Source organism: Palaemon carinicauda, chromosome 1 (genome assembly GCF_036898095.1).
Source record: "Palaemon carinicauda isolate YSFRI2023 chromosome 1, ASM3689809v2, whole genome shotgun sequence".
Classification (NCBI taxonomy): domain Eukaryota; kingdom Metazoa; phylum Arthropoda; class Malacostraca; order Decapoda; family Palaemonidae; genus Palaemon; species Palaemon carinicauda.
The window spans coordinates 11,485,943-11,513,442 of NC_090725.1; the positions used below are offsets into that span (position 1 = coordinate 11,485,943).

At 33.8% G+C, this 27,500-nt stretch overlaps 1 protein-coding gene across 1 annotated transcript in view; it reads left to right on the forward strand.

Annotated features, from left to right (window-relative positions):
* The window catches only part of LOC137646936 (uncharacterized), a 52,204-nt gene that overhangs the window by 3,015 nt on the left and 21,689 nt on the right, over positions 1-27,500 (forward strand). Inside the window, exons 2-8 of the mRNA XM_068380010.1 lie at positions 17,376-17,513; positions 18,395-18,575; positions 20,640-20,768; positions 21,214-21,395; positions 22,546-22,674; positions 23,074-23,229; positions 26,670-26,800. Coding sequence (XP_068236111.1) covers positions 17,376-17,513; positions 18,395-18,575; positions 20,640-20,768; positions 21,214-21,395; positions 22,546-22,674; positions 23,074-23,229; positions 26,670-26,800 — 1,046 coding nt within the window. The remainder of the gene's footprint in view (positions 1-17,375; positions 17,514-18,394; positions 18,576-20,639; positions 20,769-21,213; positions 21,396-22,545; positions 22,675-23,073; positions 23,230-26,669; positions 26,801-27,500) is intronic.

Genomic DNA, 27,500 nt, shown 5'->3' on the forward strand with positions numbered 1-27,500 from the left:
GGGTAACTGACGTAAAAGAAAATGATAGAAAAACGGGGAATTTTTACCCAGATCCCGAAAATTTAATTTCTTCCGTAACACAGTTTTACTTTTAATCTTATATGAAAATCTAATCTTAGAGTCGAATGAAAATACTAATAAGTCTCCCGTGGTTACATTATATTCACAAAGGCTGTAGTGTAAGTCATCCGTGTTCATTATTAATTCCCAGGTTCAGTTCAAACCGAAATTACCTTAGAATTACCTTAAAAATGACCTTGAAACCATGCAAATTACCTCAAAATAAGGTAATTACCTTAAAATTTTAAACCCTGCTTAGCCAAGGTACGATATATGTAATGCAGCTTCCCATCCATCACCCTTGTTTTCATAGATGCCCCTATCTCTCCTCTAAAAGTAGTATTAGCTGTACTTTTAGTGGCACCTAAAATTTTCCTATATACCCCATTCTCTATCCTTTGTAGTCTCTCTATTTCAGTTTCTGTTAAATTTTTAATGTTTGTTCCATATAAAATAGGTGGTAAAGCAATACTTTTCTAAAAATGTTTTCCCTATGATTACTTTATTTGCAAATTTTCTCTATTAATTGAATATATTAAGTTATCTAGTTTTTTACGGTTTATCTATTATTACCCTTTTCTAAGATTTAAATCTGTATCTATTATTGTCTAGTTTAATTCCTTAGTACGTTAAACTTTCTACTACTTAGATTCCCTCTATGTGATCTGGCTTTCGTGTTGTAAATCATATTACTCTTTTCTTTAATTATTTATAACTCATATTTTCATTCTAATCTAAGTCAATTCCCTTCCCCAGTCCTCTTCCTTCCGAACATGGGAGGGACACTAGGGCACTGATCTCACAAACACATAGAATAATATCATTCTAAACTATGTCAATTCCCTGCCCAAGTCCTCTTCTTCTAGAGATGAGAGCGAGACTAGGGCACTGATCTCACAAACACATTGAATAATATATGCTGATCTATTCTCGTCTTCTGTCTTCTACATGCCATTAATCTAAAGTTTCTTATTTTCTTCTTCTATAGAGGTCCTTATATAATATACGTCTTCATGTTTATTTGAACCTTATAGAATCCTATATGCCTTTAATCTACAGTTTCTTCTTTTATAGAGGTCTTTATAGAATACACATGTTCATGTTTATTTGAACCTTATAGAATCCTATATGCCTTTAATCTACAGTTTCTTCTTCTATAGAGGTCTTATGTACATCTTCATGTTTATTTGAACCTTATAGAATCTAGATTGATTATTAATGATGTGGCAGAGAGAGAGAGAGAGAGAGAGAGAGAGAGAGAGAGAGAGAGAGAGGCTCTGTGGATGAATGAGATCATATTGCTGTGATGTTTGTTGAAACGTCTTCAAGGATTGATTGTGGCCATCGACCATTCTTCAAAATTATGAGCCTCTGAGATGCTCAGTGACGTTCAGTACGTGATATATCACGTGAGCTTTTATTTCTCTGACACTAGCTCCAAATAAAAGATATAAGAGACATATTGCCAAGAATTATTCGCTTTCAAGTAGTTACTATCCTTGAAGGCCACAACAACAACAACAACAGCAACAACAAACAATAACAACAACAGCAAAAGCCAATATAAAAGACATATTGCCAAGAATTATTCGTTTTCAAGTAGCCATCATTCTTAAATGCCACAACAACAACAACAACAGCAAAAACAATAGCAACAGCAAAAACAACAACAACAACAGCAACAACAACAGCAAACACAACAACAGTAAAATCAACAAAAACAACAACAGCAAAAACAATAGCAACAGCAAAAACAACAACAACAACAACAACAACAACAATAACAACAACAACAGCAAAAACAACAACAACAACAGCAAAAAACCACAACAACAAATGCAGCCATTTCTAGTCTACTGCAGGATAAAGATCTCAGACATGTCCTTAGTCATGTTTGAAAATTGACAATTTTCGTCCCCACGCTGGTCAGTGTGAGTTGGTGATGGTGGGAGATTTCTGTCTGATCACTTACAGAAAACCAACCTGGTATGAGTGGCCCTGACTAGTATAGCTATGCTGATCATGATAATACACATTCGTTTTACATAAAGCCCTTTCTCTCTCTCTCTCTCTCTCTCTCTCTCTCTCTCTCTATCTCTCTCCTCTCTCTCTCTCTCTCTCTCTCTCTCTCTCTCTCAAATTTTATGGGGCGTGAAGTTGAACGCTAACAAAATTCAAAGTATGATTTTGAGTGGAACCATCTGTACTATATTCGTTTTATATAAACTCTCTCTCTCTCTCTCTCTCTCTCTCTCTCTCCTTTTTTATTCTTCTTATTCTTCTTCATAAGTCTGTTGCACTCTCTCTTATTATTATTATGTATGTTTTGCTCTCTCTCTCTCTCTCTCTCCCCTCTCTCTCTCTCTCTCTCTCTCTCTCTCCCTCTCTCCTTTTTTATTCTTCTTATTCTTCTTCATAAGTCTGTTGCACTCTCTCATTATTATTATGTATGTTTTGCTCTCTCTCTCTCTCTCTCTCTCTCTCTCTCTCTCTCTCCTTTTTTTATTCTTCTTATTCTTCTTCATAAGTCTGTTGCACTCTCTCTTATTATTATTATGTATGTATGTTTTGCTCTCTCTCTCTCTCTCTCTCTCTCTCCTCTCTCTCTCTCTCTGTAATACCCCCACTCAGGTTGGGTTGAATCTTTTGAAATTTGGGTAAAGTACAAAGAAATTTTTAAACTTTATCCCCTCTGTAAATGTTTTTTTTTTATGTCCATTGAACTAATTAATTCAGTATCATTACCGAAAGATGCAGTCTCTTCTACCCTAAATTAATTCAGGGGTAAAAGAGACTCTTTAGCTATGGTAAGCAACTCTTCTAGGAGAAGGACACTCCAAAATCAAACCATTGTTCTCTAGTCTTGGGTAGTGCCATAGCCTCTGTACCATGGTCTTCCACTGTTTTGTGTTAGAGTTCTCTTGCTTGAGGGTAAACTTGGGCACACTATTTTATCTAATTTTTTCTTCCTCTTATGTAGTTAGTTTTTATAGTTTACATAGGAAATATTTATTTTAATGTTAATGTTCTTAAAATATTTTATTTTTCATCGTTTCCTTTCCTCACTGGGCTATTTTCTCTGCTGGGGCCCCTGGGCTTATAGCATCCTGCTTTTACAACTATGGTTGTAGCTTGGCTAATAATAATAATAATAATAATAATAATAATAATAATACTGAAAGCAAGTCAGTTTGTGAGGTCCCATAGAACGCAAACCTGCTCATACGAAAAATGAATCTCTTCAGCAGAAAGAAAATTTCAATTCATTATTCGACATATCAAATGGCAAAAATATATTTCAATGGAAATAGTTTGTGTCTGAATATAAAGACAAGTATTGTATAATTTAAGAACTAACAAACACTTGATTCAATAACGCTGAGAAACTGTTGACGAAAATATTAACAAACATTTGAGAATAGTAACGTTAAGAAACTGTTGATGAAAATATATACAAGTGGTCTCAAGCCCCTTAACAAAGGCACTCCGGTATTTGCTTGTGTAATGATCTGAGTGCAACGTAGAAGAGCGGCTGTTAGAGAGAGAGAGAGAGAGAGAAGAGAGAGAGAGAGAGGAGAGAGAGAGAGAGAGAGGGGAGGGCTTTATGTAAAACGAATATAGTCGAGGTGGTTCTACTCACAATCATACTTTGAATTTTTTTTTAGGGTTCAACTTCACGCCCCATAAAATTTGAGAGAGAGAGAGAGAGAGAGAGAGAGAGAGAGAGAGAGAGAGAGAGAAGGGCTTTATGTAAAACGAATATAGTCGAGGTGGTTCCACTCACAATCATACTTTGAATTTTTTCTTAGGGTTCAACTTCACGCCCCATAAAATGAGAGAGAGAGAGAGAGAGAGAGAGAGAGAGAGAGAGAGAGAGAGTTTATATAAAACGAATATAGTAAAGGTGGTTCCACTCAAAATCATACTTTGAATTTTTTTTTAGGGTTCAACTTCGTACCCCATAATTTGCACCATGCTCTAATTTTAGCTAGATCTCTATTAAGGAATTCAGCAACCCCAGATCTACATTCATTATTCAAGAGCTAAAATTGAAGCAAAAAGTGTAGCATCTTGCTTATTATGAAAAGTACTGGGCCAAGAACACGACCCTGAGGAACACCAGATATCATATTCCTATACTCACTATGGCGCCCATCAACAACAACTCTTTGTAATCTATTACTTGAAAATTCTACTGCGAACTACTTGAAAATAAGGATATCATGATTAGCACTAAAATCAAGGCCAATCTTACGAACTTCGTGACCACAATCAAGGGAGTTATGTACTGCATTAGAGATTGTAAGAAGGGTATCACATGCTCCAAGGTCTTTACGAAAACCAAATTGCAAACACGGGAACAGATGATTACCTTCAGCAACCCTATTTAGACGTTTTGTGAAAAGACGTTCAAAAATTTTTATATAATATGGGAGTTATGGATATTGCAAAACTCGGGAACAGATGATTACCTTCAGCAAACCTATTTGGAAGTTTTGTAAAAAGATGTTTAAAAAACTAGATAATAAAGGGGTTATGGAAATTTGGTGGTAATTAACAGAGTAACAGTGCCAATTCTAAAACAAGTACTAAAATAACCTCTCCTTGGTAACTTGCGAAAAATAACTGACAAATTGGACGCTAAAAAATTAGCGGTCTTTATAGAAAAAAAGAGGAAAAACATCATTTTGATTTTCACCTCTATAAGCAACAAGATTTATCAAACGTGTTTTAATTTCACGGGAATGAGGAGGTTCGAGTTTCTCTTTACTCTGCTTACTGTCAAACACATCAGCCTAAATGGTTGCCTTTTCCTTTGGACAGTGAGTGACAGAGCCATCTGGTTCAAGTAAAGGAGGAACTTTTTGCAGAGCCAATGACAGAGCCATCTCGTTCAAGTAAAGGGGGAACTTTTGCAGAGCCAATGACAGAGCCATCTGGTTCAAGTAAAGGGGGAACTTTTGCAGAGCCAACGACAGAGCCATCTGGTTCAAGTAAAGGGGGAACTTTTGCAGAGCCAACGACAGAGCCATCTGGTTCAAGTAAAGGGGGAAGTTTTGCAGAGCCAACGACAGAGCCATCTGGTTCAAGTAAAGGAGGAACTTTTGCAGAGCCAATGACAGAGCCATCTGGTTCAAGCAAAGAAGGAACTTTTGCAGAGCCAACGACAGAGCCATCTGGTTCAAGTAAAGGGGGGAAGTTTTGCAGAGCCAACGACAGAGCCATCTGGTTCAAGTAAAGGAGGAACTTTTGCAGAGCCAATGACAGAGCCATCTGGTTCAAGCAAAGAAGGAACTTTTGCAGAGCCAATGACAGAGCCATCTGGTTCAAGTAAAGGAGGAACTTTTGCAGAGCCAATGACAGAGCCATCTGGTTCAAGTAAAGGGAGGAACTTTTGCAGAGCCAATGACAGAGCCATCTGGTACAAGTAAAGGAGGAACTTTTGCAGAGCCAATGACAGAGCCATCTGGTACAAGTAAAGGAGGAACTTTTGCAGAGCCAATGACAGAGCCATCTGGTTCAAGTAAAGGAGGAACTTTTGCAGAGCCAATGACAGAGCCATCTGGTACAAGTAAAGGAGGAACTTTTGCAGAGCCAATGACAGAGCCATCTGGTACAAGTAAAGGAGGAACTTTTGCAGAGCCAATGACAGAGCCATCTGGTTCAAGTAAAGGAGGAACTTTTGCAGAGCCAATGACAGAGCCATCTGGTTCAAGTAAAGGAGGAACTTTTGCAGAGCCAATGACAGAGCCATCTGGTACAAGTAAAGGAGGAACTTTTGCAGAGCCAATGACAGAGCCATCTGGTTCAAGTAAAGGAGGAACTTTTGCAGAGCCAATGACAGAGCCATCTGGGTTCAAGTAAAGGAGGAACTTTTGCAGAGCCAATGACAGAGCCATCTGGTACAAGTAAAGGAGGAACTTTTGCAGAGCCAATGACAGAGCCATCTGGTACAAGTAAAGGAGGAACTTTTGCAGAGCCAATGACAGAGCCATCTGGTACAAGTAAAGGAGGAACTTTTGCAGAGCCAATGACAGAGCCATCTGGTTCAAGTAAAGGAGGAACTTTTGCAGAGCCAATGACAGAGCCATCTGGTTCAAGTAAAGGAGGAACTTTTGCAGAGCCAATGACAGAGCCAGGAGGAATAGGTACATTTACATTAAAGAGAGAAGATTTAAGGGTAGCCTACCAACTGAAGCATAAACTCTCTGAGCTAAAGCATTAACAACTGAAGCATAAACTCTCTGAGCTAAAGCATTAACAACTGAAGCATAAACTCTCTGAGCTAAAGCATTAACAACTGAAGCATAAACTCTCTGAGCTAAAGCATTAACAACTGGAGCATAAACTCTCTGAGCTAAAGCATTAACAACTGAAGCATAAACTCTCTGAGCTAAAGCATTAACAACTGAAGCATAAACTCTCTGAGCTAAAGCATTAACAACTGAAGCATAAACTCTCTGAGCTAAAGCATTAACAACTGAAGCATAAACTCTCTGAGCTAAAGCATTAACAACTGAAGCATAAACTCTCTGAGCTAAAGCATTAACAACTGAAGCATAAACTCTCTGAGCTAAAGCATTAACAACTGAAGCATAAACTCTCTGAGCTAAAGCATTAACAACTGAAGCATAAACTCTCTGAGCTAAAGCATTAACAACTGAAGCATAAACTCTCTGAGCTAAAGCATTAACAACTGGAGCATAAACTCTCTGAGCTAAGCATTAACAACTGAAGCATAAACTCTCTGAGCTAAAGCATTAACAACTGAAGCATAAACTCTCTGAGCTAAAGCATTAACAACTGAAGCATAAACTCTCTGAGCTAAAGCATTAACAACTGAGCATAAACTCTCTGAGCTAAAGCATTAACAACTGAAGCATAAACTCTCTGAGCTAAAGCATTAACAACTGAAGCATAAACTCTCTGAGCTAAAGCATTAACAACTGGAGCATAAACTCTCTGAGCTAAAGCATTAACAACTGAAGCATAAACTCTCTGAGCTAAAGCATTAACAACTGGAGCATAAACTCTCTGAGCTAAAGCATTAACAACTGGAGCATAAACTCTCTGAGCTAAAGCATTAACAACTGGAGCATAAACTCTCTGAGCTAAAGCATTAACAACTGGAGCATAAACTCTCTGAGCTAAAGCATTAACAACTGAAGCATAAACTCTCTGAGCTAAAGCATTAACAACTGAAGCATAAACTCCCTGAGCTAAAGCATTAACAACTGAAGCATAAACTCCCTGAGCTAAAGCATTAACAACTGAAGCATAAACTCTCTGAGCTAAAGCATTAACAAACTGAAGCATAAACTCCCTGAGCTAAAGCATTAACAACTGGAGCATAAACTCCCTGAGCTAAAGCATTAACAACTGAAGCATAAACTCTCTGAGCTAAAGCATTAACAACTGGAGCATAAACTCTCTGAGCTAAAGCATTAACAACTGAAGCATAAACTCTCTGAGCTAAAGCATTAACAACTGAAGCATAAACTCTCTGAGCTAAAGTATTAACAACTGGAGCATAAACTCACTGAGCTAAAGCTCTAAGCTGAGTATAGTTATTCCAACTCGAATCTGATCTGTTACAAAGATGATAGGCCTCCTGTTTCTCCAAATAAGCACGTCTACAATCATCAGTGAACCATGCTTTGTCCTTCACTCGGTACCTTAGCACACGAGAAGGGATACGCCTATCAATTATGTTGACTAGATTCTCATTCAATGGAACAACAGGCTCAACACTGTCTTTGGGTTAGAGTTCTCTTGCTTGAGGGTACACTCGGGCACAAATATCTTATTTCTCTTCCTCTTGCTTTGTAAAAGTTTTTATAGTTTGTATGGAAAACATTTGTTTTAATGTTACTGTTCTTAAAATATTTAATTTTTCCTTGTTTCCTTTCCTCACTGTGCTATTTTCCCTGTTGGAGCCCCTAGCTTTATAGTATCCTGCTTTTCCATTTAGGATTGTAGCTTAGCAAGCAATAATAATAATAATAATAATAATAATAATAATAATAATAATAATAATAATAACAAATTACTATGAGAGTGAGATTTAATAAAAGTATTTCATGAGATAATCGTATAAATCCACTTTAATTATTTGGCTACCTACACTGCAGTGTCTTGCATTCTTACACAATTTCTCTCTCTCTCTCTCTCTCTCTCTCTCTCTCTCTCTCTCATTGTACATATGTATACACACACATGGAACCTCCTCTACTATATTACTATTAATATATTTATCTTTCCTTCATGGTGCCGTAGGAAGTGGGTATTTTTCATTTATTAAGTTTCGGTTTTATGTTTTGAAAATAGAGTACATTAATTCTCTCTCTCTCTCTCTCTCTCTCTCTCTCTCTCTCTCTCTAACAAATATGCAGTTGCAATACTAATACATAGAACACGTTAATTCTCTCTCTCTCTCTCTCTCTCTCTCTCTAACAAATATGCAGTTGCAATACTAATACATAGAACACGTTAATTCTCTCTCTCTCTCTCTCTCTCTCTCTCTCTCTCTCTCTCCTCCTTAACAGATATGCAGTTGCAATAATACTTCATAGAACACGTTGATTCTCTCTCTCTCTCTCTCTCTCTCTCTCTCTCTCTCTCTCTATCAAGAAAACAGCTAAGGTTTCGGACGAGTTGCTCATTACAAAAACATTATTATTTATGTGCAGAGACTGCTACTCTTTTGTCTGTGACCTTGAGAGAGAGAGAGAGAGGAGAGAGGAGAGAGAGAGAGAGAGAGGGAGAGAGTTATTCACTATTAAGATTTCTTGGTATATATTTATCAAGAGAATGTGAAAAATAAAAAAACTTAATTAAATGTTACTAGACGTAGATTTTGGTCCGTGTGTGTGTGTGTGTGTGTATGTGTAAACTTCATAAGTGATCTATATCATGTCCTAAAATATGATTTTTTTTTTCATAAATACTTATCTAGAATTTTCTCCTTATTAATGATAACTGGAGATTTGTATGAAAACTGTATAATCCTTCAGTGTAGTAAATCTTTCTATATACATAAGAAATTAACCCAAATCCCGTTATAGGAGTGGATTCTCTGTCCTCTCTGTCTGTCTGAGGATTTCTTCTCCTTTTCCCAAAGGATTTGTGACGCCTCAAAACGGATCAAAAGTGCTTTGTGAGACTACTTTGCAGACGCCTCTTTAGTTTCAAAGCAACTTCTTCTTCTTCTTCTTCGTCTTCTTCTCCTTCTTCCTTTCTTCGTGCTCTCCTTCTTCTTCTTCTTCTTCATTTTCTTTTTCTTCTTCTTCTTCTTCTTGTCCTTCTTATTCTTCTTCTTCCTCCTTTCTTAGTGTTCTTCATCTCCTTCTTTTTCCTCTGCCTTTCTTCATCTTCTCCTCCTGAATGGAAAAAAAACACATTACAGTGACTGTGAGATACTGGTGTGGGGGAGGGGGGGGAGTGAGAGGGGAGGGGGGGGGGGGAGAGGAGAGAGGGGGAGAGGGTAGGGGAATGGGGGGAGTCTGGGGAAGTCATCAGTATTCATAGGATCTTCCCCCATCCCAGCCGCCATGTTCAACTGTGGATAGAGATGAGACCAGGCCACTGATTACACGTACTTACGCACACACACACAAACACACACACAGATATATATATATATATATATATATGTATATATATATGAATATATACACACACATATATATATATATATATAGATAGATATATATATGTATATATACATGATTAAACATATACATATATATATATATATATGATTAAATATATATCTATATATATATATGATTAAATATTTACATATATATATATATATATATGTGTGTGTATATGATTGAATATATATATGTACACATATATTGTGTATATATATATATATATATACATACATATATATATATATATATATATGTAAGAATAACAGAATGGGTCCCTGTACATAGTAAACGGAGCAAGGGGAAGGAAGAGAAGACGATGGATTGAGGAACTAAGTAAATTTGCGGATGCGGACTAGCACGGAAAGGTCATAAACAGACGCAAGTGGAAATAGTACACGAAGTAGGGGAAGGAAGAGAAGACGATGGATTGACGAACTAAGAAAGTTTACGGGTGTGCACAGAAAGGCCACAAACAGACGCAAGTGTTGCGACATGTCTGAGGCCTTTGTCCTGCAGTGGACTAGTAACGGCTGATGTATATATTTACACATTTATATATACATATATATATACATATATATATATATATACATATATATATATATATATATATATATATATATATATATATATATATATATATATATATATATATATATATATATATATATATGTATATCTATATATATATATATATATATATGTATATATATACATATATATACATATATATATATATATATATATATATATATATATATATATATATATATATATATATATATATGTATAGTCAGGACCTTATCGTATATTTCGTATTTTCCTTTTCCCTGTGGTTCTTTTGCATCTGAGCATCACGTTTTCCTGTGATTTTTACGCACATATATATATATATATATATATATATATATATATATATATATATATATATATATATATATATATAAAGTGACTTTTTCAACTCACGATCGGCCTTTAAACCTTTAAATTGAGAGAAACTTTGGTGAGGTATGGCCATATACTCCAAGGATATTGCTGATATTACTCGGTGCAAATACCTTTATTACACAGGAAACAAATGATATGAGTCTATGCTTGAAGGTTAAGTTTGCAAACGTGTCTCAAAGAGTTTAGAAAAAAGAAATTGAGTTGTAAATATCTGTACTTACAAATAATTAATTAAAAATATGTAAATTGACTATCTTAAACGTTTGGAAGCTTTAGTGAAATTTATATTCTTTCAATATGAAATAGCATAAGTTGAACATAGGACAAGAGACTTGAAAATGTTTAAAAGAGCTAAGTATAATTTTCTACTGTAATTATCTATTTTTATTCTTAGTTCTATGTGCTAAATAATGTGAATACTTTAGTCTTGAAGACTCACTAAGTATTATTTCAATCTAGCAATAATCTTGACTTCAGAACTATTTTGTCATGGAAAAGGATGTTTCAAAAAAAAAAAAAAAAAAAAAAAAAAAAAAAAAAAAAAAAAAAAAAAAAAAAAAAATTCTTCCTTTCGAATCTATAATGTCGGTTTTACATTTTTTATAAACGTCCCTGTTTGGCGATCGCTGGACTGGGGTTCGAGTCACTCTCCAGCTCCATAGTTTCTTGTGGTCACTGCAGCCTCCCTATCAAGCTAAGGATGGGGATTTTTGAGGAGTATATAGGTCTATCTGCTGAGTCATCAGCAGCCATTGCCTGCCCCACTGTGGTCCTAGCTTGTGTAGAGAGGGGCCTTGGGTGCTGTTCATATATATGGTCAGTCTCTAGGGCATTGTCCTGCTTGATAGGGCAATGTCACTGTCCCTTGCCTCTGCCGTTCATAAGCGGCCTTCAAACCTTTAAACCAGCTTATACAAGCTAATGAAATTTGCATGCATAAAATTTCCAAATATTCAGAATGAAGATTTTTCCTACTCATAACTCAGAATTAATGGTTTTTCCTACTCAAAATTCGTATTTCTAAATATTCAAAATTAATGAAGATTTTTCCTACTCAAAATTCAAAATTAATGAAGATTTTTCCTACTCAAAATTCAAAATCAATGAAAATTTTTTCCTACTCAAAATTTCTATTTCCAAATATCCAGAATCAAATATCCAGAATCTAAATATTCAGAAGACTTTTCCTACTCAAAATTCAGAACTAATGAAGGTTTTCCTACTCAAAATTCTTATTTCCAAAATATTCAGAAGGTTTTTCCTACTCAAAATTCTTATTTCCAAAATATTCAGAAGATTTTTCCTACTCAAAATTCAGAATTAATGAAGGTTTTTCCTACTCAAAATTCGTATTTCTAAATATTCAAAATTAATGAAGATTTTTCCTACTCAAAATTCAAAATCAATGAAGATTTTTCCTACTCAAAATTCTTATTTCCAAATAATCAGATGATTTTTTCCTACTCAAAATTCAAAATTAATGAAGGTTTTTCCTACTCAAAATTCGTATTTCTAAATATTCAAAATTAATGAAGATTTTTCTTACTCAAAATTCTTATATCCAAATATTCAGAAGATTTTTCCTACTCAAAATTCTTATATCCAAATATTCAGAAGATTTTTCCTACTCAAAATTCTTATATCCAAATATTCAGAAGATTTTCCAACTCAAAATTCCTATTCCCAAATATTTAGAAGATTTTTCCTACTCAAAAATCTTATTTCCAAATATTCAGAAGATTTTCCCACTCAAAATTCCTATTCCCAAATATTTAGAAGATTTTTCCTACTCAAAATTCTTATATCCAAATATTCAGAAGATTTTTCCTACTCAAAATTCTTATTTCCAAATATTTAGAAGATTTTCCCACTCAAAATTCCTATTCCCAAATATTTAGAAGATTTTTCCTACTCAAAATTCTTATATCCAAATATTCAGAAGATTTTCCCACTCAAAATTCCTATTCCCAAATATTTAGAAGATTTTTCCTACTCAAAATTCTTATATCCAAATATTCAGAAGATTTTTCCTACTCAAAATTCTTATATCCAAATATTCAGAAGATTTTCCCACTCAAAATTCCTATTCCCAAATATTTAGAAGATTTTTCCTACTCAAAATTCTTATATCCAAATATTCAGAAGATTTTCCCACTCAAAATTCCTATTCCCAAATATTTAGAAGATTTTTCCTACTCAAAATTCCTATTCCCAAATATTTAGAAGATTTTTCCTACTCAAAATTCCTATTCCCAAATATTTAGAAGATTTTTCCTACTCAAAATTCCTATTCCCAAATATTTAGAAGATTTTTCCTACTCAAAATTCTTATATCCAAATATTCAGAAGATTTTCCCACTCAAAAATCTTATTCCCAAATATTTAGAAGATTTTTCCTACTCAAAATTCCTATTCCCAAATATTTAGAAGATTTTTCCTACTCAAAATTCTTATATCCAAATATTCAGAAGATTTTTCCTACTCAAAATTCTTATATCCAAATATTCAGAAGATTTTCCCACTCAAAATTCCTATTCCCAAATATTTAGAAGATTTTTCCTACTCAAAATTCTTATATCCAAATATTCAGAAGATTTTTCCTACTCAAAATTCTTATATCCAAATATTCAGAAGATTTTCCCACTCAAAATTCCTATTCCCAAATATTTAGAAGATTTTTCCTACTCAAAATTCTTATTTCCAAATATTCAGAAGATTTTCCCACTCAAAATTCCTATTCCCAAATATTTAGAAGATTTTTCCTACTCAAAATTCTTAAATCCAAATATTCAGAAGATTTTCCCACTCAAAATTCCTATTCCCAAATATTTAGAAGATTTTTCCTACTCAAAATTCTTATATCCAAATATTCAGAAGATTTTCCCACTCAAAATTCCTATTCCCAAATATTTAGAAGATTTTTCCTACTCAAAATTCCTATTCCCAAATATTTAGAAGATTTTTCCTACTCAAAATTCCTATTCCCAAATATTTAGAAGATTTTTCCTACTCAAAATTCTTATATCCAAATATTCAGAAGATTTTCCCACTCAAAAATTCCTATTCCCAAATATTTAGAAGATTTTTCCTACTCAAAATTCTTATATCCAAATATTCAGAAGATTTTCCCACTCAAAATTCCTATTCCCAAATATTTAGAAGATTTTTCCTACTCAAAATTCCTATTCCCAAATATTTAGAAGATTTTTCCTACTCAAAATTCTTATATCCAAATATTCAGAAGATTTTCCCACTCAAAATTCCTATTCCCAAATATTTAGAAGATTTTTCCTACTCAAAATTCCTATTCCCAAATATTTAGAAGATTTTTCCTACTCAAAATTCTTATATCCAAATATTCAGAAGATTTTCCCACTCAAAATTCCTATTCCCAAATATTTAGAAGATTTTTCCTACTCAAAATTCTTATATCCAAATATTCAGAAGATTTTCCCACTCAAAATTCCTATTCCCAAATATTTAGAAGATTTTTCCTACTCAAAATTCTTATTTCCAAATATTCAGAAGATTTTCCCACTCAAAATTCCTATTCCCAAATATTTAGAAGATTTTTCCTACTCAAAATTCCTATTCCCAAATATTTAGAAGATTTTTCCTACTCAAAATTCTTATATCCAAATATTCAGAAGATTTTCCCACTCAAAATTCCTATTCCCAAATATTTAGAAGATTTTTCCTACTCAAAATTCTTATATCCAAATATTCAGAAGATTTTCCCACTCAAAATTCCTATTCCCAAATATTTAGAAGATTTTTCCTACTCAAAATTCTTATTTCCAAATATTTAGAAGATTTTCCCACTCAAAATTCCTATTCCCAAATATTTAGAAGATTTTTCCTACTCAAAATTCTTATATCCAAATATTCAGAAGATTTTCCCACTCAAAATTCCTATTCCCAAATATTTAGAAGATTTTTCCTACTCAAAATTCTTATATCCAAATATTCAGAAGATTTTTCCTACTCAAAATTCTTATATCCAAATATTCAGAAGATTTTTCCTACTCAAAATTCTTATATCCAAATATTCAGAAGATTTTCCCACTCAAAATTCCTATTCCCAAATATTTAGAAGATTTTTCCTACTCAAAATTCTTATATCCAAATATTCAGAAGATTTTCCCACTCAAAATTCCTATTCCCAAATATTTAGAAGATTTTTCCTACTCAAAATTCCTATTCCCAAATATTTAGAAGATTTTTCCTACTCAAAATTCCTATTCCCAAATATTTAGAAGATTTTTCCTACTCAAAATTCTTATATCCAAATATTCAGAAGATTTTCCCACTCAAAATTCCTATTCCCAAATATTTAGAAGATTTTTCCTACTCAAAATTCCTATTCCCAAATATTTAGAAGATTTTTCCTACTCAAAATTCTTATATCCAAATATTCAGAAGATTTTCCCACTCAAAATTCCTATTCCCAAATATTTAGAAGATTTTTCCTACTCAAAATTCTTATTTCCAAATATTCAGAAGATTTTCCCACTCAAAATTCCTATTCCCAAATATTTAGAAGATTTTTCCTACTCAAAATTCTTATATCCAAATATTCAGAAGATTTTCCCACTCAAAATTCCTATTCCCAAATATTTAGAAGATTTTTCCTACTCAAAATTCCTATTCCCAAATATTTAGAAGATTTTTCCTACTCAAAATTCCTATTCCCAAATATTTAGAAGATTTTTCCTACTCAAAATTCCTATTCCCAAATATTTAGAAGATTTTTCCTACTCAAAATTCTTATATCCAAATATTCAGAAGATTTTCCCACTCAAAATTCCTATTCCCAAATATTTAGAAGATTTTTCCTACTCAAAATTCCTATTCCCAAATATTTAGAAGATTTTTCCTACTCAAAATTCCTATTCCCAAATATTTAGAAGATTTTTCCTACTCAAAATTCTTATATCCAAATATTCAGAAGATTTTCCCACTCAAAATTCCTATTCCCAAATATTTAGAAGATTTTTCCTACTCAAAATTCCTATTCCCAAATATTTAGAAGATTTTTCCTACTCAAAATTCTTATATCCAAATATTCAGAAGATTTTCCCACTCAAAATTCCTATTCCCAAATATTTAGAAGATTTTTCCTACTCAAAATTCTTATATCCAAATATTCAGAAGATTTTCCCACTCAAAATTCCTATTCCCAAATATTTAGAAGATTTTTCCTACTCAAAATTCCTATTCCCAAATATTTAGAAGATTTTTCCTACTCAAAATTCTTATATCCAAATATTCAGAAGATTTTCCCACTCAAAATTCCTATTCCCAAATATTTAGAAGATTTTTCCTACTCAAAATTCCTATTCCCAAATATTTAGAAGATTTTTCCTACTCAAAATTCCTATTCCCAAATATTTAGAAGATTTTTCCTACTCAAAATTCTTATATCCAAATATTCAGAAGATTTTCCCACTCAAAATTCCTATTCCCAAATATTTAGAAGATTTTTCCTACTCAAAATTCTTATATCCAAATATTCAGAAGATTTTTCCTACTCAAAATTCTTATTTCCAAATATTCAGAAGACTTTTCTACTCAAAATTCCTATTCCCAAATATTTAGAAGATTTTTCCTACTCAAAATTCTTATTTCCAAATATTCAGAAGATTTTTCTACTCAAAATTCCTATTCCCAAATATTTAGAAGATTTTTCCTACTCAAAATTCCTATTCCCAAATATTTAGAATATTTTTCCTACTCAAAATTCTTATTTCCAAATATTCAGAAGATTTTTCTACTCAAAATTCCTATTCCCAAATATTTAGAAGATTTTTCCTACTCAAAATTCTTATTTCCAAACATTCAGAAGATTTTTCCTACTCAAAATTCTTATTTCCAAACATTCAGAAGATTTTTCCTACTCAAAATTCTTATTTCCAAACATTCAGAAGATTTTTCCTACTCAAAATTCTTATTTCCAAACATTCAGAAGATTTTTCCTACTCAAAATTCTCATTTCCAAATATTCAGAAGATTTTTCCTACTCAAAATTCTTATATCCAAATATTCAGAAGATTTTTCCTACTCAAAATTCTCATTTCCAAATATTCAGAAGATTTTTCCTACTCAAAATTCAGAATTAATGAAGGTTTTTCCTACTCAAAATTCGTATTTCTTAATATTCAAAAATAATGAAGATTTTTCCTATTCAAAAATCTTATTTCCAAATATTCAGAAGATTTTTCTACTCAAAATTCTTAATCCCAAATATTTAGAAGATTTTTCCTACTCAAAATTCTTATTTTCAAACATTCAGAAAATTTTTCTACTCAAAATTCCTATTCCCAAATATTCAGAAGATTTTTCCTACTCAAAATTCTTATATCCAAATATTCAGAAGATTTTTCCTACTCAAAATTCTCATTTCCAAACATTCAGAAGATTTTTCCTACTCAAAATTCAGAATTAATGAAGGTTTTTCCTACTCAAAATTTGTATTTCTAAATATTCAAAAATAATGAAGATTTTTCCTATTCAAAAATCTTATTTCCAAATATTCAGAAGATTTTTCTACTCAAAATTCTTAATCCCAAATATTTAGAAGATTTTTCCTACTCAAAATTCTTATTTTCAAACATTCAGAAAATTTTTCTACTCAAAATTCCTATTCCCAAATATTCAGAAGATTTTCCTACTCAAAAATCTTATTTCTCATCAAACGTCCTCTTTCAGATGGCAAAGAAATGGGGCAATGGCCAATACTGGGGTTTGAACAAAGACTACGATCCTGAATTCGTACTGAACGACAGACAGAAGAAGCTAAGAGATGACCTGATTGAACTGTGCCGAGTCAAAATTAGACCCCATGCCGTAAGTAGACGCTGCTCTTTTGTTTCCAATTCTTTAATCTAATATTTCAAAGAAATATACACTTCCAATGTCTTGGGTTAGAGTACTCTTACTTGAGGGTACACTCAGGCACACTATTCTATCTTATTTCACTTTCATCTTTGATCTATTTTTCTAAAGAAATATACACTTCCACTGCCTTGGGTTAGAGTACTCTTGCTTGAGGGTACACTCGGGCACACTATTCTATCTTATTTCTCTTCCTCTTGTTCAATTTTTTATAGTTTATATAGGAAATATTTATTTTGATATTGTAACTGATCTTAAAATATTTAATTTTCCTTGTTTCCTTTCTTCATTGGGCTATTTTCCCTGTCGGAGCCCCTTGGGCTTATAGCATCCTGCTTTTCCAACTAGACTTGTAGCTTAGCTAATAATAATAATAATAATAATAATGATAATGATAATAATAATAATAATAATAATAATAATAATAATAATAATAATAATGATGATAATAATAATAATGCAATTATTACAATTTATAATATTCTATACACATCATAATATATTTACATGAATAATTGTTTTTTATTATAAGATATTCACAATTGCATCTTTTACTATAGGTTCTTTGGCTTCCAATTCAGTTTAGAAAATTATTTTCTTAACAGATTTTCAATCTGAATTTTTTAATGAATATCCTTTTTTGCAAAAATTCATGATTTTCCAATGATAATTTCCTGATTAAAGAATAAGAAAACCTAATAATCCTTTCTTGATTAACGATTAAGAAAATCCAAACGAAGATAAGGAATCAGCCAATCTTAAAAGACAAGTTAAATCGAAGTCTTAGATGTCCATATAGATTTCTAATTCTCTTTTATTTCCCCTTCACTAAGATCCACTGTGATCGAACTTACACTTACCCTCGGGAGTCCCTCAATGCCATGGCTGGCTTAGGCCTCCTCGGCCTAATCGTACCAAAGGAATATGGAGGCCTAGGGGAAGACCATGTCTGCTGTGCCATGGTGTGCGAGACGCTTGCTCGTTACGGATGTCCGTCCACAGCTATGGTTTACAGTAAGTGTTACTGTCGAAATTGACATAATCATCTTGAAATTTGCTTTCTTCACTGATTAGAATTATACTGTTAATGAAATAGCTTTCGTTTATGAATAAGGAACACCAGTTTTGTAGTTAATTCTAATAGTCAGGCCTCCATCATGAGGCTCAGTACTACACAGTATTCTAGAAGTTTTAGTCTTGACATAATCATCTTGAAATTTGCTTTCTTCACTGATTAGAATTATACTGTTAATGAAATATCTTCCGTTTATTAATAAGGAATACTAGGTATGCAGTTAATTCCAATAGTCAGGCCTTCTCCATCACGAGGCTCAGTACTACACAGTATTCTAGAAGTTTTAGTCTTGACATAATCATCTTGAAATTTGCTTTCTTTACTGATTAGAATTATACTGTTAATGAAATAGCTTTCGTTTATGAATTAGAACACCAGTTTTGCAGTTAATTCTAATAGTCAGGCCTTCTCCATCACGGGGCTCAGTACTACACAGTACTCTAGAAGTTTTAGTCTTGGCATAATCATCTTGAAATTTGCTTTCTTAACTGATTAGAATTATACTGTTATTGAAACAGCTTTCGTTTATTAATAAGGAATACTAGATATGCAGTTAATTCTAATAGTCAGGCCTTCTCCATCATGAGGCTCAGTACTACACAGTATTCTAAAAGTTTTAGTCTTGACATAATCATCTTGAAACTTGCTTTCTTTACTGATTAAAATTATACTGTTAATGAAATAGCTTTCGTTTATGAATAAGGAACACCAGTTTTGCAGTTAATTCTAATAGTCAGGCCTTCTCCATCACTAAGCTCAATACTACACAGTATTCTAGAAGTTTTAGTCTTGCCATAATCATCTTGAAATTTGCTTTCTTTACAGATTAGAATTATACTGTTATTGAAACAGCTTTCGTTTATTAATAAGGAATACTAGATTTGCAGTTAATTCTAATAGTCAGGCCTTCTCCATCATGAGGCTCTGTACTACACAATATTCTAAAAGTTTTAGTCTTGACATAATCATCTTGAAATTTGCTTTCTTTACTGATTAGAATTATACTGTTAATGAAATAGCTTTCGTTTATGAATTAGAACACCGGTTTTGCAGTTAATTCTAATAGTCAGGCCTCCATCATGAGGCTCAGTACTACACAGTATTCTAAAAGTTTTAGGCTTGACATAATCATCTTGAAATTTGCTTTCTTTACTGATTAGAATTATACTGTTAATGAAATAGCTTTCGTTTATGAATAAGGAACACCAGTTTTGCAGTTAATTCTAATAGTCAGGCCTTCTCCATCACGAGGCTCAGTACTACACAATATTCTAAAAGTTTTAGTCTTGACGCAATCATCTTGAAATTTACTTTCTTTACTGATTAAAATTATCCTTATAATGAAACAGCTTTCGTTTATTAATAAGGAATACTAGATATGCAGTTAATTCTAATAGTCAGGCCTTCTCCATCACGAGGCTCAATACTACGCAGTATTCTAGAAGTTTTTATTCCAGCTGTGATCAAGCTGTGGGATAATCGGGTAGTTTGATTGGTAGAATTTCAAAATTTCAAACTTGCAGCAAAGGTTTTTATGTTGAACAGACTGACATAAGTCTTTTTATAGCCTAATTTGAAAGATCTGTTTAAATGTTGTTAGTGTTATTGAGATATATTATTTTAATTGTTCAGTACTTCTCATATAGTTTACTTATTTCCTTTCCTCATTGGGCTATTTTTACCTGTTGGAGCCCTTGGTCTTATTAGTATCCTGCCTTTCCAACTAGGGTTGTAGCTTAGCTAGTAATAATCATAATGTTCTCTTACTGGTGTGGCCAGCTCTGCAAGAGTCGAGCTTGACTCATTGGGCTGGTCAATCTCATGTGTTTAATAATAACAATGCTGGTGTTAGTGTTTGAACTGAAATAGTAAATACACTGAAGATAATTAATTTATTGTTAAACTGAAGAATTGGAAATTTGTAACTGATATGGAAGCTAGGGTGTCTAGACTAAACCCTGTGAACGCGTATTATACCTTTCTCACACGGTTTCCTTCCATAGCTATGCATCTGGGAGCCGTCTCAACACTCCTTCTGCGGCACCACAACAACCCGAAGGTGATAGAACACCTGAAAAGACTCAACAAAGATAAGCTGGTTGGGACCCTGTCCTACTCGGACCCCGCGACAGGTTGGTACATGTTTCAATCGCTAATCTCACGTGCCCTCTCCCTATAAGAAGCGAGCTTCGGCTAGGAAAATAGTAGTTACCAACTTGTCAGTCTCAAACCTATTAGGACATTTCTTGGCTTCAGGGGCAATGACAACAGTGTGTAAAGGGAGACATTGCTATCACTGGGTTTGCATATAGAGTTATAGGAAGACATTAATATATGCTTCAGTAGATTTTTATTCAAGGTTAACATTTTTATGCACGGCTATCTATGTAACGTTTTTTCGTATGCTAAATATTTCCGTACATATAGCTCTTTTATTGTCTTAGAATCAAATCAATGGTACTGTAGTCTTTTTGGAGTCATGATCTGATGGGTTTCATTGTTGATTTCAAACTAGTAAGAATTAACAAGCAGACGTATGAACAGAAGCATTCAGACAACCATTGTATTCCCTACCAGGTGGCCACTTTTGGTACCCTCTTTCATCCAAAGTGAAGTGCCTCGATGAGAAGAACATCCAGCTTCTGAAATACGGTTCTTGGGCAACCAGCGCTGGCTTCGCCGACTGGTACACCATCCAGACGATCAGTCCTAACTTTGGAGGGGATTACTCCAATCTCTCTTGCTTCCTGGTTTACAAGGTAAATAAGCTGGTAGAAGTAAGACACGCAAGGTGAATAAGCTGGTAAAAGTGAGACCCACAAGATAAACAAGCTGGTAGAAGTAAGACACACAAGGTGAATAAGCTGGTACAAGTGAGATCCACAAGGTAAATAAGCTGGTAGAAGTAAGACACACAAGGTGAATAAGCTGGTACAAGTGAGACTCACAAAGTGAATAAGCATGTACAAGTGAGACTCACTAGGGGAAAAAGCTGGTATAAGTGAGACCCACAAGGTAAACAAGCTGGTAGAAGAAAGACACACAAGGTGAATAAGCTGGTACAAGTAAGATCCACAAGGTAAATAAGCTGGTAGAAGTAAGACACACAAGGTGAATAAGCTGGTATAAGTGAGAGTCACAAGGGGAAAAAGCTGGTACAAATGAGACTCCCAAGGTGAATAAGCTGGTAGAAATAAGACTCACAAGGTGAAAAAAGCTGGTACAAGTATTACTCACAAGGTGAACAAGCTAGTGTAAGTAATACTCATAAGGTGAATAAGCTGGTACAGGTGAGACTCACAAAGTGAAAAAGCTGGTACAATCAAGACTCACGAGGTGAATAAGCTAGTCGAAGTAGACTCGAGAAGACCATAATTGTATTTTCCAGTATTAGACTCAGCATGGAGTGATTGTCTCAAATTGGCATTACAACAATTAAGACGCCAGGTCCTGAGACAATTTGGTCGATTCCCTTTATGACGATGTAAAAACAAACTAATCAAGAAAAAAAACAAGAAAACCTCAAATGTAACTTTAAATGATGCTTCAGTGATTCGAATGATATAACAAAATACAAATCCTTATCTAATTACCTACCTCGGTGTATTACGTTTTATATTTACAAATGGTTTCAAATCATTGGAGTTAAGGTTTCTATTTCAGTAAATATTCATAAATTACTTGAGGGGCTTGTTCCACTGAAGTCCATCTGTTTTCGAAGACGTCTTTTGTATTTAAATATTCATAGTACGTATTTACCTATTGGGATAAGTTATTGATTGTCTTATGCGTCTTATGCGTCCCACAATTTTCTATACCATATAGATCAACTATTTTGTTGCATGCTCTTGCATTCCAGTATATATTTGACAGAATTTTCCAAAGGTAGAACTTTTTTTTCCATTCCAGGATGAAATTCGAGCCAGCACAGACGACTGGCAGGCACTTGGTATGCACGGAAACATGTCGGGTCCTCTGATCGTTGAGGGAAAGTTCAATCTAGATAGGATGGTCGGTCCTCCAGGGGATGGTCGGGTGGTAAGTAGAGCTACTGTATACTCGTCTTGCACTGAAAACGTCACATTACGTAAAATTTACTGAATACTATAATCAGATCAGTGGTGATGCAGGATGATGCAGAATCAATAGATATATATGCAACGATATTTTTACACTAATGGCACTGTGATAAACTAATACATTAGTCAGCAAATCTGTCCCATGTCAAACACATCACCTTATGAGATTGGGGACGTGTCACGTATAACAGAGTTCAGCGATCGCGCCCTCCAATTTATGACGCTCATAGTACTCTTAAAAGGGTCATTAACATGATTGCATAAAACACATATTTTCCATACAAGAATTAGCACAAATCTGAAGACAACCACATTTCAACTTTTACTGTGGATCATGACCATTTTTCTTGTTCCACAGAGCAACGACGAATGTGTTGACCCTTACTTCTTGTTGTGTACTGCTTCTTGCTGGAACGGAATCTCGCTGGCCTCCATAGACGTAGCGAAAAAGCACGTCACGAGGAAAGCCCACGCCGATGTGGGAATGAGGATCTGCGATTATCCTACTATCCAGGTAAGCGGAGAGATATAGAGAGAGAAATTAATGTAGCTATTTGATTTATGTGCTTTCTGAAAGCATTGGGCTAGAGTTCTAGATACTAATATTTGATTTCATGTTTGTCCATGAGCATGTTAAGTCAAGGCACATAAGAGGGTCCTCTAGAATTTGAATAGCTGGTTTAATCTCGTACAAAAGCTAGAAATCTATTCTCTTCTGAATATCATATTAGTTTTATTAGCAATGAGGACATGTGGAATTCATATGATTCGTACAGAGGATATGCTATACTCAATTCTTTCTAATGAGGTGCATTTGCACTGACTCGCAGTGTTGCCCTTTTAGCTCATTTAAAATTTCCTGCTATCTGATTGGTTAGAATTATCTTGTCCAACCAATCAGCGATCAGGAAACTTTTCCGAGCTAAAAGGGCACTCCTGCGAGTCGGCGTAAATCTGCCTCACTAAAAAGAGTTGACTGTAGTTTTAACCAATACCCAGGGTTTAAACTCGAGCATGCCCCATGTGGCCATTACCTTAAATGACGATGCTTTTTACCTTAGATTACCATAATACTTTTCCAAATCCCTTAAATTTTAAGCTAGCCAAACCTAATTACCTTAGAATGCTGCTGCTTTTTACCTTAGATTACCATAACACTTTTTCCAATTTCCTTAAATTTTAAGCTAGTCAAACCTAAATTACCTTAGAATGATGATGCTTTTTACCTTAGATTACCATAATAATTTTCCAATTTCCTTAAATTTTAAGCTAGTCAAACCTAAATTACCTTAGAATTACCTTGAAAGACTAAAAATTACCTCAACCTGAGGTAATTATCTTGAAATTTTAAACCCTGCCGATAACCAGTGTTGCCAGATGGGTTAGTGTAAAAATCCCTAAAATTCATGATAAAAAATCCCCATATCCACAAATATATTTTCTTCGGATCATGTAGGCTTTACTCATATAGAAATTATTCACCATACTTCGTATAGAGTGCAAGGAAACTAATTGCAACAATATAAAGATTTACTCATTTTTATTTTTTCTTCATAGAAATTTGTACAGAATATCCCCATTAGACACCCAAAATCCCCAAATCTAGGGATAAATTCCCGTATCTGGCAACACTGTGGTAACTGAATAGTCTAAAACTGCTTCTTGAATCGTACCCAGGGTTGCCAGATTGGCCTTTTTCGGGCCAAAGAACTCCAAATTTGCCCTTTTTTGGGTGAAAGAACTCCAGATTTGGCCTTTTTCGGGTGAAAGAACTCCAGATTTGGCCTTTTTCGGGCCAAAGAACTCCAAATTTGGCCTTTTTCGGGTGAAAGAACTCCAGATTTGGCCTTTTTCGGGTGAAAGAACTCCAAATTTGGCCTTTTTCGGGCCAAAGAACTCCAAATTTGGCCTTTTTCGGGTGAAAGAACTCCAGATTTGGCCTTTTTCGGGTGAAAGAACTCCAAATTTGGCCTTTTTCGGGCCAAAGAACTCCAAATTTGGCCTTTTTCGGGTGAAAGAACTCCAAATTTGGCCTTTTTCGGGTGAAAGAACTCCAGATTTGGCCTTTTTCGGGTGAAAGAACTCCAGATTTGGCCTTTTTCGGGTGAAAGACTTCCAAATTTGGCCTTTTTCGGGTGAAAGAACTCCAGATTTGGCCGCCTTCGTACTAGATACCTAAATATGGCCTTTTTGAAACTGGTTAGCCTTAAATGCTATATTTTCGGCAGTTTTCTACTCTTAGGTTGGCCTTTTAAAGCTACAGTTGATCAGACGTTGGCCTTTTCTCATTTGGAAAACCTGGTAACCCTGATCGTACCCAGTGTAGCTATCAGTCAGTACAGTCGGCGTCTCCAAGTTCAGGGTTCTACACTTGGACTGCCATTCCTTTCAACACTTTGCCGTGATAGGAACGTCCCTGTCTCGTGTTCTGTCCGACTTCGGTTCAAGACTCACTTAAGCTCGCCTATGCTAAGGTCGAGTTTATTGTTTACTTGACCTATTATCATCATCATTATCATAGAATTTGTAGTAGTAATATATATATATATATATATATATATATATATATATATATATATTTAATTATATATATATATATATATATATATATATATATATATGCATATATATATGCATATATATATATATATATATATATATATATATATATATATATATATATATATATATATATATATATATATATATATATATATATATACATATATATATATATATATATATATATATATATATATATATATATATATATATACCCTAGTTGGAAAAGCAGGATGCTATAAGCCCAGGGGCTCCAACAAGGAAAATAGCTCAGTGAGGAGAGTAAACAAGGAAAAGTAAAATATTTTAAAAACAGTAACATTAGAATAAATATTTCCTATATAAACTATAAAAACTTTAACAAAACAAGAAGAAGAGAAGTTAGGTAGAATAGTGTGCCCGAGTGTACCCTCAAGCAAGAGAACTCTAACCCAAGAGACAGTGGAAGACCATGGTATAGAGGCTATGGCAAAAATTAGTGCAATTACTGCAATATATATACTACCGCTAAAATGTTATTGGGTCCTTTGTTGGCCAGATAAGACTACATTGGATTTTTCTCTGGTTAGGGCTCATTTCCTTTCCTCGCTTAGCTATTTTCCCTGTTGGAGCCCTTGGGCTTGTAGCATCCTGCATTTCCAACTAGGGTTGTAACGTAGAAAGTGATGATAATGATAATACTAATAATAACAGAAGCAGTTCTTCTAGGAGGACACTCTAAAATCAAACCATTGTTGTCTACTCTTGGGTAGTGCCATAGCCTCTGTACCATGATCTTCCACTGACTTTGGTTAGAGTTCTCTTGCTTGAGGGTACACTCGGGCACACTGTGCCATCTTATTTCTCTTCCTCTTGTTTTGTTAAAGTTTTTATAGTTTATATAGGAAATATATAATGTTGTTACTGTTCTTGAAATATTTTGTTTCTCATTATTTCCTTCCCTCATTGGGCTATTTTCCCTGCTGAGGAGCCTGGGTTTATAGCATCCTGCTTTTCCAACTAGAGTTGTAGCTTAGCAAATAATAATAATAATAATATTAATAATAATAATAATAATAATAATGATAATAATAATAAGGGCTTATAGCGTCTTGCTTTTCCAACTAGGGTTGTAGGTTAGCAAGTAATAATAATAATAATAATAATAATAATAATAATAATAATAATAAGGGCTTATAGCATCTTGCTTTTCCAACTAGGGTTGTAGGTTAGCAAGTAATAATAATAATAATAATAATAATAATAATAATAATAATAATAAGGGCTTATAGCATCTTGCTTTTCCAACTAGAGTTGTAGGTTAGCAAGTAATAATAATAATAATAATAATAATAATAATAATAATAATAGGAACAGCATCAACATCACCTCTTATTACAACGTCCATTGCAGGATTACTTCGGAGACAGTGTCTGCGTGACCAATTCCTCCAGGAGTCTCGTCTTCCTCTCAGCCATCGCTTTGGACAAGGCCACCAACCACAATGACTGGTCACGTCATGCTGACCTTACTTGGACACCAAGGTAAGAAATGTCCATTCAGTTTATAAAGTGATGTTTATTTTAGTATTGTTGCTCTTCTTAAAATATTTTATTTTTTCTTGTTACCTTTCCTCGCTGAGCTATTTTCCCCTGTTGGAGCTCCTGGGCTTATAGCAAAATTGCTTTTCCAAACTAGGGTTGTAGTTTAGCAAGTAATAATAATAATGATAATAATAATAATAATAAGAAGAAATGTCCATTCAGTTTATAAAGTGATATTTATTTTAGTATTGCTGCTCTTCTTAAAATATTTTAATTTCTTTGTTCCCTTTCCTCGCTGAGCTATTTTCCCCTGTTGGAGCCCCTGGGCTTATAGCATCCTGCTTTTCCAACTAGGGTTGTAGCTTGCTTGAGGGTACATTCGGGCACACTGTTCTATCTAATTTCTCTTCCTCTTGTTTTGTTAAATTATTTATAGTTTATATAGGAAATATTTATTTTAATGTTGTTGCTCCTCTTAAAATATTTTATCTTTCCTTGTTCCCTTTCCTCACTGAGCTATTTTCCCCCTGTTGGAGCTCCTGGGCTTATAGCAAAATTGCTTTTCCAACTAGGGTTGTAGCTTAGTAAGTCCCCTTTCTTCACTGAGCTATTTTCCCCTGTTGGAGCCCCTGGGCTTATAGCATCCTGGTTTTCCAACTAGGGTTGTAGCTTATTAAGTTCCCTTTCCTCACTGAGTTAT